The sequence below is a fragment of the Rhincodon typus genome, chromosome 18 (genome assembly GCF_021869965.1).
Source record: "Rhincodon typus isolate 14 chromosome 18, sRhiTyp1.1, whole genome shotgun sequence".
Lineage (NCBI taxonomy): Eukaryota > Metazoa > Chordata > Chondrichthyes > Orectolobiformes > Rhincodontidae > Rhincodon > Rhincodon typus.
The window spans coordinates 54,593,041-54,606,691 of record NC_063349.1 but is presented as its reverse complement, the minus strand read 5'-3'; the positions used below and the strand labels follow the sequence as shown (position 1 = coordinate 54,606,691).

The following is a 13,651-nucleotide window of genomic DNA, read 5'->3' as shown; positions in this document are numbered from 1 at the left end:
CCTTCTTCAGAAATTTCTGAAGAAGGGTCTAGGTCCGAAACGTCAGCCTTCCTGCTCCTCTGATGCTGCTTGGCCTGCTGTGTTCATCCAGCTCTACACCTTGTTATTTGCATTTCAGTCCAATGGTTTTAACAAGCTCAGACCAATGTTATTGTAAGCAAATTGATATGTTATCCAATGTATATAAGGAAAGGGGTTTTAACATCGGTGTGAGAGTGAACCACAATCTGAGAAATAAACACCTAGATCTCAAAAATATTGTTAAGCTCTCCAAGGAAGCACTATCTTATCCATAAACGGTTCCATCGCCCTTCTAACTAAGAGTCTTCACAAAGAAGAAATCCCTGACAATGTTTCAGAGATGGTTGTGTATACAGACCAGAATCCTCTCTCCTTTTTGGAAAGATTTAAGGACAAGAATACGAGACTATTTCATTGGAGCCTTATGTTACAGGCTTTTAATTTACAGATTGTACTTTTTGTGGGTCATAAAAACGTTATTGCAAATGAGTTATCATGCGTTTAACAGAAAATGTGTAGACAAGATATAACCAGTATGGTCCAATGTTATGTATGTATGCAGGATGAGTATGAGGGGTGTAACTTTAGATTACTGATCTATGTATCTTGTGATAATGGCGTTAAGGTTTAAAAAAGAGAAGCCATCTTTTCATAATGATGGTTCATTTTTTTCTTAAGGTGGGAGGTGTTACGAAGTTGTGTAGAATGTGTGGTTCCTTTAAGAGATAAAATATTTTTCATGCTTACAAATTAATGCAGGAAAAAAAAACTGTCTGCATGTAGCTGGAGATTTACAGCCAGTTAAAAAATGAAACATGTATCAATTAGCTGTGTGATTGGAAACCTTAGGCTTGTTTTGATGTTTTAGCAACCAGCTGGAATCAGCCAATTAATTTAAACTAAGCACTTAGCGATCGAAAGCCAATTGAATTTAAATCTGATGGCTTTGACAAGCTCAGACCAATGCTATTGTAAGAAGGTTGATATGTCATCCAAGTTATACAAGGAGAGGGTTTTTTGAAAATCAGTGTGAGAGTGAACTGCCATCTGAGAAATAAGCACCTAGCTCTCAAGAGAAATCACTAAGCTCTCTAAGAGAGCACCATCTCATCCATAAAGGGTACCACGACACTTCTAACTAAGAGTCTTCATAGAGAAAACATCCCAGACAGCAGGATCAATGGAACAAAGGCATTTATGATTGGAAAGACAGTGGAGAAGGCAGAGCATTCTGGAAGACACATTCTATGTGGACTTTGAGAGACTAAGTTTTAATTTTTTTCCTTACTACTTGGGCTATATAAATGGGAGTTTGTTTATTGGAATAGCATACCAGTAGAATTTTGCTTAGTTAGGGAATAGTTAGAAGTTTAGGGGGAATTGTTCAGTTCGTTAGTAGTTCTGTTAATTTGCTCACTGTTAGGGTTAAATAAATAAATTGCTAATTGTTGCTTATAAAGTGAATATCAGGAATTTTTTTCCATTTAACCTCCCCTTCTCGTAACAGTTTTCTCCTTTTTAACAGATTAGGTGAGATAAAGCAACTTCTCTGGGTATTTTGGATTTAATCATGAGAAGGGGACCTCTACTCCCGTCGTAACAGATTGGGAGCTTGTGTTTCCATTTTAATTATTGGAGGGGTTCAACCTCCCCCTCTGAAGCAATGCCACCTCCTGACTGTAATATGAGGGCTGTGTTTCAATACGTGGATGATTTAGGAGTCACCTCTTTTACAAAACTTGCGAAAAGCTCAGACCAGTGCCCCCTGACTGCTGAAAACGAATGAGTGCACATTGTTTAGACATGAGGCAGAAATAATACCCATTATTCTAACAAAGCATAGGTTCAGGTAATGCCTGAAAAATTGAGCTTGTCACCTGATCCCAACATTTGGAATTCACTGAGGTAAATGCATATGTCCAATGCACCGAGGTTGATGAGAAATAAGCAGCAAGTGTTGGCCAGGCATGTGATGGCATTATGGATTGTGCTGGAGCAAGTTTCTGTGCTTTAGTGGAGATTGAAACCAGGTCACGGTTGCACTGTAATAAACTTAAACGTGTCAAAGATTTGATCATTTGTTAAGAGATTGGAAATTGTCATCAACCATGAATGGTGGAGCAGTCTTGTGGGGTCAAAAAGCCTACTATTTCTTATGGTCTTTTTGCTACTGATGCCTCATGGTAAGTTGGAGATTTCTCTGATGTTCATTTGATAACATGAATTAATGATGTTGAGGGCTTTCACTGAGAGAGAATATGGTGTTTCTGTGTGAAACAGGGATAGTGTGGTGAGTGCGAGAATCTGGTGATTAATTTTTAAGAGAAAGATTAATTGTTTGCCGACAGCAACAATAATTCTGCTCCCCAGCTACAAACTCCATTCCTCCCTTAGGCAAACTTACAAAGCTTAACCAGTTCATGGCATTTTGTTTGATGATGAACTGAGCATCTGACCCCATCACCAAGGCTACTTCCAAGACTTGGCCCATCTTTTCAGCTTGTCTGCAACAAATACAACTTGTATTTATATACCACCTTTAATATAGTAAAATATCTCAATATCCTCAACAAGGCCATTATTAGATAACAATTGATGCCTACCCAAAGGAGGGTTATCAATGTTGGTGATAAAATCTTCATCAAAGTGCTAGGAATTAAGGACCATCTTAAATGAGAGGGAAGTTGAAGATTGAAGAAGTTTAAAGAGGGAATTCTAGAGGAATTCCCTTCACAAAAAATGGTAACATTCTGTTAGCTGTCCTAATTACTTGCTGCACCTGCATGTTAATGCTTTGTGGTTCATATACAAGGATTCCCAGATCCTTTTGCATCTCAAGGTGAGAGGAGAAAGGTTTAAAAAAGACATGAGAGGCAATTTTTTTACACAGAGAGTGGTTCGTGTGTGGATTGAACTTCCAGAGGAAGTGACGTTTAGATAAGTACATGAATAAGAAATGTTGGGTGGGATATGGACCCAGAGCAGGTAAGTGGGATTAGTTTAGTTTGGGATACGGTCAACATGGACTGATTGGACCAAAGGATCTGTTTCTGTGCTGTATGATTTTGTGACCCTATGACAATGACTCGAGAGCTTAGAACTTAAACAGATGAAGAAAAGACCACCATTAGTGGAGTTATATTTAAATAGTGACCCCTAGTTCTAGATTCTCCTAAAGAAGGATACATCCTCTTCACATCTAATGTTTCAAAACCTCTCAGAATCTTAAATGTTTCAGTCAAGTCACCTCTTACTTTCTAATCTTCAGTGGATACAAGTCTGGCCTGACCAGTGCCCTGTAACTGAAGCATAACTTCTCTCTGTTATATTGAATTCCCTTCACAATAAGTGATAACCTATTAGCTATCCTAATTACTTGCTGATTCATATGCGATGACAACCTAGACCCTTTTGCACCTCAAAGCTCTACCATCTCTCACTGTTTACATAATATGCTTCATTATTTTTCCTGCCAAAATTCACAATGTCACATTTTCCCACATTATACTCCATTTGCCAGATCTTTGTGTACTCATGTAACCTATCCATATCACTTTGTAGCTTCTTTATGGTCCCTTTACAACTTAATTTCTGAACTATCATGGTGTCATCAGCAAACATGCCTTTGGTTCCTTCATCTATATCATTTGTAAATCAATTGTAAAATATTGAGGCACTAGCACTAATCCCTGTGGCACACCAATCATGACATCTCGCCAACCAGGAAAAGATGTTTTTATGCCAATTCTCTGCTTCCTGTTATAGAGTCATTGAATCATAGAGTAATGCAGCATGGAAACAGGCCCTTCGGCCCTAACTGGTCCATGCTGACCATGGAGTCCACTCAGCTAGTTCCGATTGCCTGCATTTGGTCCATATCCCTCTAAACCCTTCCCATCCATGTACCTATCCAAATGTTTTTTAAACATTGGCTGTTAGCCAGCAGATCCCTGACCCATGCCAACCTGTTACCCCCCCGCCCCAACACTATAAGTTTTTATTTTCTGCAATAATCTTTAATGTGGCACAAATGCCTTCTAGAAATCTAAGTGCATGCACCAAAAGTTCCTATTTTTCCACACTACATTAGAACCCAAATAAACTAATTAAATATAATTTCCCCTCACAACATTTCTAGTTAATTACAGATAGTAGGTCTGTCCCTTGGACATTTCTTTGCCTGTTAGAATGAATCAATTCTGTGTATTTTGAAATATCCCTGTTAAATGTCTGCCATTGCATTGCTAATGATCAAATCCTTACCCTACGCTACCAGTTCACTCTAGGCAGCTCTGTTTTCATGTATACAAATACATTTAAGTTTAAGTCTTGGCCTCATTCCCTCAAACTGAGTGTAAAATTCAATCATGTTATGGTTGCTGTTACTTCACGGTGAAGTTATTAATTAATCTTATCTCATTGCACAATAGCAGGTGCAGTATAGCCTACACTCTATTTGACTTCAGAATGTTCTCTTCTAAGAAATTATCCCAAAAACATTCAATGATGTGCTCATCTAAGCTACCTTTGCCCAACTGTATTTTGTAGCCTAGTTGTAGATTTAAATCCCCCATGATTATCACAGAGCCATGCTGACAAGCTCCCATTCCTTATTCCATTATTTTCCACCTTACTATTTGGGCTTGTATGACTTCTTTTTCATTTCTCGTCTCTACCCAAACTACTTCTACATCCTGGTCTCCTGCAATTAGGTCATCTTTCTCTATTATGCTAATACCATATCTTATTAACAGAGCCACCCCCTTCACCTTGATCAAGTGAATTACAACCTTTGAAGTTCTGTTTCTTAATTTGGTGGCTAACTCCTGAAATGGAATGTCTTTCCTCGTACTGCCAGTCTAACTGTTACCTCAGTGGAGAATGTAGGCTGGATCCTCCCTCTGCCACTGTAAGGTCCTCCACACATTACTTTCTCTTCAGAGATCTATGTAATTGCCTTTTTAAAGCCTCAATAAAACCAGCTTCCCCCAGCCACAGGCAGGACATTCCAGATCCCAACCACTCACTGTGTGAAACAGTTTGTCTCCTGTTACCATTGATTGGGAGAAGAAGTGCTGAATATCTCTCAGTGGGAATGGTTCTCCCTATTAAATCACAGGAGGAGGCCATTCGGCCCACTATGCTCTTCAAAAGAGCTACCCAGTTGGTCTCACTCCCCTGCTCCAGCCCCGTACCATTGCAAATTTCTGTTTCTGAAGCACTTACTCGAGTCCCTTTATTCCCGTCCCTTCATGATTTTAAATGCTTCACTTAAATCTCCTCTCAATTTCCCTTTCTCCAAAGAGATGGGCCTCAATCTGTCCTAGTAACTGAACCTTTTGACTGAAAGGCCTTATCTCATCTATCTTTCTGTACAGTTTTCAATGTCTTCACATTGCATGGTGACCAGAACTGATATTCCAGTTACAACTGGGAACGCGTGTTTATGAGGGTTCACCAGAACTTGCTTGTTTTCGTACTCTGTGCCTCTATTTGTAAATCCCTAATATCTTATGAACCCCCTTCCCACCCTGTTAACTATTTAAATAGATATACCCCAGGTCCCTTTGTTTCTGCACCTCAATAATTTCTTTAATTTAATCTTTCTTAATGCCCTTCATTTCACATTGTCTAATTCCCAGGTAGTGTGGCAATTGAAGCTCTGTGTATCAGCCAATTGCATCATAAAGAGTCGGGCAGCATGGTAGCTCAGTGGTTAGCACTGCTGCCTCACAGCGCCAGGGACCTAGGTTCAATTCTACCCTTGGGGACTGTCTGTGTGGAGTTTGCACATTCTCTGCGTGGGTTTCCTCCGGGTGCTCTGGTTTCCTCCCACAAAGATGTGCAGGTTAGGTGGATTGGCCATGGGAAATGCAGGGCTACAGGGATAGGGTCCATGTGGGTGGGATGCTCTTCAGAGGGTCAGCATGGACTTGATGGGCCATACGGCCTGCCTTTACACTGTCAGGATTCTATGTCTGATTCAATTAGACAATGTGTCCAAATTCAATGTCTTTTCCCTGTATTATCACTTTACATCATTGGTGTTTGGAAATCAATAAACATCTACATTAACCGTACTCAGAGATTGAGTTTCCAAAGCCCTCTGGGGTATAGAATTCCAAAGTTTCACCACCCTCCAACTGAAAAATATTCTCCTTACCTCTGTCTTAAGTGGTTCCCCCCATACTGAAATTCTGCACCCTGGTTCTTAATTCCCCTCCCAGGGGAAACATCTTACCAGCATCTCCCGGACAGCACGGTGGCTCAGTGGTTAGCACTGTTGCCTCACAGTACCAGGGACCCAGGTTCAATTCTACCCTCAGGTGACTGTCTGTGTGGAGTTTGCACGTTCTCCCCGTGTCTGTGTGGGTTTCCTCTGGGTGTTCCGGTTTCATCCCACAGTCCAAAGATGTGCAGGCTAGGTGGATTGGCCATGCTAAATTGTCCCATAGTGTTCAGGGATGTGTAAAATAGGTGGGCTATAGGGATGGGTCTGGGTGGGATGCTCTGAGGGTCAGCATGTACTTGTTTGCTCTAAGGCCTGTTTCCACACTGTCGGGATTTTATGAATGATACCCTTTTTATTTCTTTAAATATTTTTTAGGTTTCATTGAAATGACCCCTCATTTTTTTGAAAATTTAAAGAGTATAGGCCCAGTTTGACCAATTCCTCTCCACAGGACAGTCCTCCTATCCCCCTGTCTGTGCGGGTTTCCTCTGGGTGCTCTGATTTCCTCCCACAGTCCAAGGATGCACTGGTTAGCTCAGATTGGCTATGCTTAATTGCCTGTAGTTTTCTGGGATGTTTAGGTTAGGTGGGATAGACATAGAAAATGCAGGGTTAGGGGAATGGGTCTGGGTGGAATGCTCTTCAGAGGGGCAGTGTGGACTTGTTGGGTCAAATGACCTGTTTCCACACTGTAGGGACTCTAAATGATGTGATAATTAAAATTTAAAGCAGTTTAAAATTTTACAACACTTCACATTTTTTACATAACTGTCATAATTGATGGAAAAGAACCAATAATTCTCAGAGGGGTTTAACAGTTGATTTAAAAGGGATATACAGGACTCATATGGTAGTGTTGATGCTTCATTAGTTAAATTGGTTTGAGCCAATGAACTGCCATTCACTTCTGCTTTGTTTGCTTGTTAGCCAAGAGTTAGCTAATTTCAATGATATTAATGCACGTTGTGTTTAAAGTGTAACTATCTTCAGTGTTAATTCAGTGTCTGTGAAGGAGAGGGTTGCAGGTCACCGATTGCATCAGACAATTTTAAAAAAAAGAATATCTTACATTTTTGGAGCACCTTCCACGATTTCAAGATGTCCCAAAGAGCTTTATAGCCAATGAAACACTTGGGAAGTATAGTCACCATTGTATTTTAGCCAATTTACACACAGCATGCTCCAATAGGCATCAGAGTGATAATGATTAGGTCATCATCTGATATTGATTGAGAGATAAATATTGGTCAATCGCTGGCAAGAACATCTGTGCTCTTTTTCAAAATGGTGATGTGGAAAATTTTACATTCAGTTAAGAGGGCGAGCGAGCCCTCATTTAATCAACCACCTCTGAAAATGCATTACAGTTACTAAAAATCCCACTGTCCAAAAATCAGATTTGCTCCCCGAAAGGAGTGAGAGCTGGATTGAAGCAGTGTCCTGTGAATCCCAAAGGACAGAGTCAGTGAGATTTGGGCACACACAGGACCTGAATCCATTGTGACATTTTAAGATCTGACATCACATCTTGTCACCCAATATCCCTCTCCCCTACCCTGCCCCACCAGATTATCTGGACGTGAAGCTATCTATTCTGGTGGAATAGAGTTGGAGATCCTCTCCATGAGGGAATGAGGTCCTGGGGGGGTAAGGTAGGGGAGCTTGCAGTTAGAGTGAGGGTGACAGAGCTGTGTTAGATCTAACCCAAATCCTATCTCTAACCATAAATTTAACCCTAACACGAGCCCTAACTCTAATCCTAACCCTAACCATAATCCTAACCCTAACTCTAAACCTATCCCTGACCCTAACCCTGACCCTGACCCTAACCCTAACCCTAACCCTATTCTATCCCAGCTGTGTTAAATCTCCTGCAGACAGAATTAGATCCATTCGATCCTTCCAACCAGAACAGGAATCTTCCTGTATGTACTTTCACTAAATTGCAGCAAGTGGACCACAAGAGTGGGAGAGGGCGTGGAGGGTGGGAGTGGAGCTTGGGAGTGGGGATTGGGAGTGGACCGTGGAAGTGGAAGGTGGGAGTTGAGGGTGGGAGTGGGGGAGGGAGTGGAGGATGGGTGTGATGGTGGGAGTGGAGGGTCGGAGTGGATGGTGGAATTGGAGGGTGGGAGTGAAGCGTGCGAGTGGAGGGTGAGAGTGAGGGTGGGAGTGGAGGGTGGGAGTGAAGCGTGCGAGTGGAGGGTGAGAGTGAGGGTGGGAGTGGAGGGTGGGAGTGAAGCGTGCGAGTGGAGGGTGAGAGTGAGGGTGGGAGTGGAGGGTGGGAGTGAAGCGTGCGAGTGGAGGGTGAGAGTGAGGGTGGGAGTGGAGGGTGGGAGTGAAGCGTGCGAGTGGAGGGTGAGAGTGAGGGTGGGAGTGGAGGGTGGGAGTGAAGCGTGCGAGTGGAGGGTGAGAGTGAGGGTGGGAGTGGAGGGTATTAGGTTGGTGGTGGTTTCATTCTGTTGAGAAGCATTGAGATCCTGGCAATGGTGTGTTGCAAACCCCAGGTCAGGTCTCAATCCTGCAGATAGGACAGCAGAAAACACCTGGTAGCCTCTCCCATCTGATGCAGGATTATCCGCAATGTGGGAAGTCCAAAATCTGACTCAGTCTCGATGCTGAGGGGGATGAAATTTGGATATTGGATCATTACTGTATCCAAGTGTAGCTGTAGGTGATAAGGTAAAGGACCTGAATTGGAGATTTAACTCGCAACTTTCTGACTCTGAGAATTTTTCTTCGCTGTTACCCTGCTTTTAAAGAATGAAAATTTCTCTTGAGAAGTGCAGACCGACAGCAAGGCTGCATTTAATTTTAACTTCCTTATTGAAGCTGTAGGTTTTACTTTTGCCATCCCTGGTTCTGTTTGGCAGGTGATATATGAGGCCCTCTCTTTAAATTCCTGGTGGAGGAAGGGTTGATACAATGGAATGATTTGCTGGGCCCCTTTAGGGAACAGTTAAGAGTCAACTACATTGGAGTGGGTGAGCTTTTGTTGTGCAGTGGTAATGTCCCTATCTCTGAGCCAGGAGGCTGTGTTCAAGTGCCACCTGCTCCAGAGGCATGTTTTAACGGGTTGTTTAAAATGCATAGATTGTGGTGGGTCTCTCACATAAAAGCCAGACTGGATGAGGTACACTTCCTTCCCTTTACAGCACACCATTAAAACATTGGTTAGGCCATAGCTGGAGTATTGTATGCAGTTCTGGAATCCACATTATAGGAGGATGTGATAGCGCTGGGGAGAGTGCAGAGGGGATTTACCAGGATGTTGTCAAGTAAGAGAGATTGGATAGTCTGGGATTGTTTTTCTTGGAGCACAGGAGACTGATGGGGGCCATGATTGAGAAGTATAAAATTTTAAATCAGTTAGAGAAATGAGGAAAAATCTTCTACCAGAGGGTGGAACTCACTGCCTGTAAGGATGGGAGAGGCAGAAACCATTATCACATTTAAAAGGTATTTAATGCTAAGGCACGCAAGGCTACGGGCCAAGTGCTGGAAAATGGGATTAGAATAGTGAGGTAGATGTTTTTAACTAGTGCAAACCAAAGGGGCTTTTTCTTGCTGAAAACTTCTATAACTCTACGACTCAGTTGAGTGTTTACTGCAGCCAATAATTCAAGGTCACTTTCACAGATACAGGCAGTCCCCAGATTGTGAATGGGTTATGTTCTTAATCCATTCATAAAGCAATTTGTACACAACTTGGAACACAATGCAGTACAACATTAAGAGGACATTCATAGATGTAAGGAAACATTCACAAGTCAGATCTTTAAAATTGATATCAAATAATGTTAATACACCTCTGTATGGGATTTCATTTGTAAGACCGAGTGTTCCCAATTCAGACATTTGTAAATTGCCACCTGTACCAGATTTTCACCTCCAATTGCAGATTATCAAATCTTGGAGGGATTTAATCTCACATTCTTCTGGGTTATCAATCTAGTTATATCACCACTCCATTACTATGCCCCTGTAGCACTAATAGTTTGAGATTCACAATTTACTGGATGAGTTTTAAACTTACATTGTGGATCACTATCGATTACAGGAATGGTAACCAAAAGGTTTCTCCAACAGCAGTTTAACAATCACTTGCACCAAACTGAAAATCTCTGTTAGATTTCTGATCATATTTTACTCTTGTGCCTCAGGTTCTAAGTATTTGAGTGTGTCCTAAGTTCATTTAAGTCGGATGGTCTCTGGCTCAGGTATGTGCCCATTCTGAGGTGTGAGAGTGTAATCCAGATCACACTCCAATAGTACTGTGTCTGCAGTAATATTCAAAGTTAAACTATCCTCTGACTGAACTAAAAAAAATGTTTAATTCCATAAAATCAACAGTCTGGTTTTCCATTAGATTTCAATTACATGACTGTCGGATACATTAGGGACATTTAAGCGACTCTTGGATAGGCACATGGATGATAGTAAAATGTAGGGTATGCAAGGTAGTTTGATCTTAGAGTAGGATAATAGATCGGCACAGCATCATGGGCCGAAGGGCCTGTACTGTTCTATAACAACCATGCAATATAACTTATTTACACTTGCTAGAAGTGCCCTATATTTAAATGCAAGAATACATTCTCTGCAGCCAAAAGCAATATGCCCAATCTTTGTGCCCACTTTGAATTACTCAGGAATCTGGGGAGCCTATAATTCCTCTTTGCTGTTGCCATAGCAAAAGAACAGCCATTCAGAGTTGACATGCTAACCAGTTAGCACACTTTTCTCCTGTAGTATAAATTGTTGTGATCGTTTAAAATTTGGCATTTTGCATTTGTCCTGATGAGTGTGAGATGGAAAGCTTCAGCAACTCACTTCTCTTTTCAACAGGATTATTGTTTTCATTTAAGTTCAGTCTATTTCAATGAATTTCTGTTGACCTGAGCAGAGGTGAACTTGCACGGACTGAGCTGTACAACGTGTTTCTCAAAGTTTCTTCATTTAAATATCCCCGTCTAGGATTCTTCCGTCGCAGTATCACTAAGAACGCGGTGTACAAGTGTAAGAATGGAGGGAACTGTGAGATGGACATGTACATGAGACGGAGATGCCAGGAATGCCGCCTAAGGAAGTGCAAGGAAGTAGGGATGCTGGCTGAATGTAAGTATCTCCCGTTCAACTCAAAAATCCAAACATGTCCAAAGGAATCTCTTTAGGCCAGCAACAGTCTGCATTTATGTAGTGCCTTTAACACAGCAAAAAATCCTACTGCATTTCAGAGGAACACAGTCTGACAAAAGAAACTGATGCTCAGTGGAAGAAATAGACTTTAGGACAGGTAACAAATATCCTGGTTAAAGAGTTAGGTTTCAGGGTGACTTTCAAAACAGAATAATGAGATGGAGAGGTTTGTGGAAGTAATTCCAGAGCCTAGGATGGAAACTAAAGGCACATCGCCTTGGAGAGCTACCACACAGTTTTGACACAGTGTGAGAAGATATTAAAATAATTGACCAAGAATTTTATCTGTTTCTATCAATACAGTGAGGAGCTGGAGGAACAGAGCAGGTCAGGCAGCATCAGAGGAGGAGGAAAGTCAATGTTTTCGAACCTTCATCAGGACTGTCCTGCTCTCCTCTGATGCTGCCTGACCTGCTGTGTTCCTCCAGCTCCAGTTCTTGCCACGTTCCAATTTCATCTGTTTAATTTTTTTAATGTTCAAGGGATGTGTGTCAGTAGCTGGGCCAGCATTTGTTGCCCATCCCTAGTTGCCCCTTGAGAAGGAGGTGGTGGACTGCTGCTGTTTGTGTCCTGTTGGTAGACCAGCAATTCCCTTAGGGAGGGAATTCCAGGATTTTGACCTAGTGAGACTGAAGGAACAGCAATATATTTCCAAGTCAGGGTGATAGATGGTTTGGAGGAGAACTTGCAGGGGGTGGTGTCCCCATGTACCTGCTACCTTTGTCCTTCTAGATGGAAGTAGTCATGTGTTTGGAAGGATCTTTGGTGAATGTCTGCAGTGCATCTTGTAGATGGTACACCCTGCTGCTACTGAGCGTCGGTGGTGGAGGGAGTGGATGCTTGTGGATTTGGTGCCTATTAAGTGGGTTGCATTGTCCTGGATGGTGTCAAACTTCTTGAGTGTTGCTGGAGCTGCACCCATCCAGGCAAGTGGGGAGTGTTCCATCACACTCCTGACTTGTGCCTTGTAGATGGTGGATAGGCTTTGGGGAGTCAGAAGGTGAGTTGCTGCAGGATCCCCTGCCTCTGACCTGCTCCTGTAATGACAGTTTTATATGGCTAGTCCAGTCTGTTTCTAGTCAATGGTAACCCCCAGGATGTTGGCAGTGGGAGATTCAGTTATGGTGTTCACCTTTTATTCTTCCAAACTCTGGGGAATGGCCTATTCTACACAATCTCTTCCTATAGGACAGTCTCCTAACTCAAAAAAAAAACCCAAAAGAACTGCGGATGCTGTAAATCAGGAACCAAAACAAAGTTGCTGGAAAAGCCCAGCAGGTTTGGCAGCATCTGTGAAGGGAAAAACAGAGTTAACATTTCGGGTCCAGTGACCCTTCCTCGGAACTGAGTTTGGAAGGCTACTGGGCTTTTCCAGCAACTTTGGTTTTGCTCCTAACTCCAAATTCCAGCTTGGGTTGTTGTACTCCCTCTAGGGCAAGGATGTATTCCCTTGGATTGTGGGCTCAGTTGGCTGAATGGCAGTTGTGTGATGCCAACAGTGCAGGTTCAATTCCCATCCTGGCTGAGATCACTTTGAACACCCCACCTTCTCAACTTCACCCTTCACCTGCAGCATGGTGCCCCTCAGGTAAATCTCCACACCAGTTGTGTGTGTGTCTCTGTCTCTCTAATGACAATGGGACGATGACAAATCTACCCTTACCTTGGTCAGGAGATCAAAACTGCATTGGGTGTTCTCAGTGTGGCTTCTCCAATACTCTGCATAATTGCACTGAGACATCTTTACTCTTACACTCCCATCACTTTGTAACAAAATTCCAGCATCATTTGCCTTTCTAATTGCTTGCAGCAGCTTCATGTTCACTTTTTGAGATTCATGTACAAGGTCTCTCTGAAATGCAAATATTTCTCAGCCCTTCATCGTTCAAAAGTTATAATGATTTTCTAAAAAATATTATATTAAACCGGATAGCTTCACGTAAAGTAAAAGTACTGTCGCTGCTGGAGATCTGAAGGAAAAACAGAAAGTGCTGGAGAAACTGACAGCATCTGTGGAGAAAGAAATAACAATAATATTTTGAGTCTGATGTGGCTCTTCTTTAGAGCCAGGTTGTAGAACAGAGACCTAAGAGTTCAGGTACTTAATTCTTTGAAATTTGTGTCACAGGTAGACAGGGTAGTTAAGAACGAATCAGAGATAGTAGGAACTGCAGATGCTGGAGAATCCGAGACAACAAGGTG

General features: G+C 42.1%; 1 protein-coding gene across 1 annotated transcript in view; it reads left to right on the top strand.

The window, feature by feature from the left end:
• The window catches only part of nr1h4 (nuclear receptor subfamily 1, group H, member 4), an 87,091-nt gene that overhangs the window by 25,905 nt on the left and 47,535 nt on the right, over window positions 1-13,651 (top strand). The window contains exon 3 of the mRNA XM_048607745.1: window positions 11,228-11,368. Coding sequence (XP_048463702.1) covers window positions 11,228-11,368 — 141 coding nt within the window. The remainder of the gene's footprint in view (window positions 1-11,227; window positions 11,369-13,651) is intronic.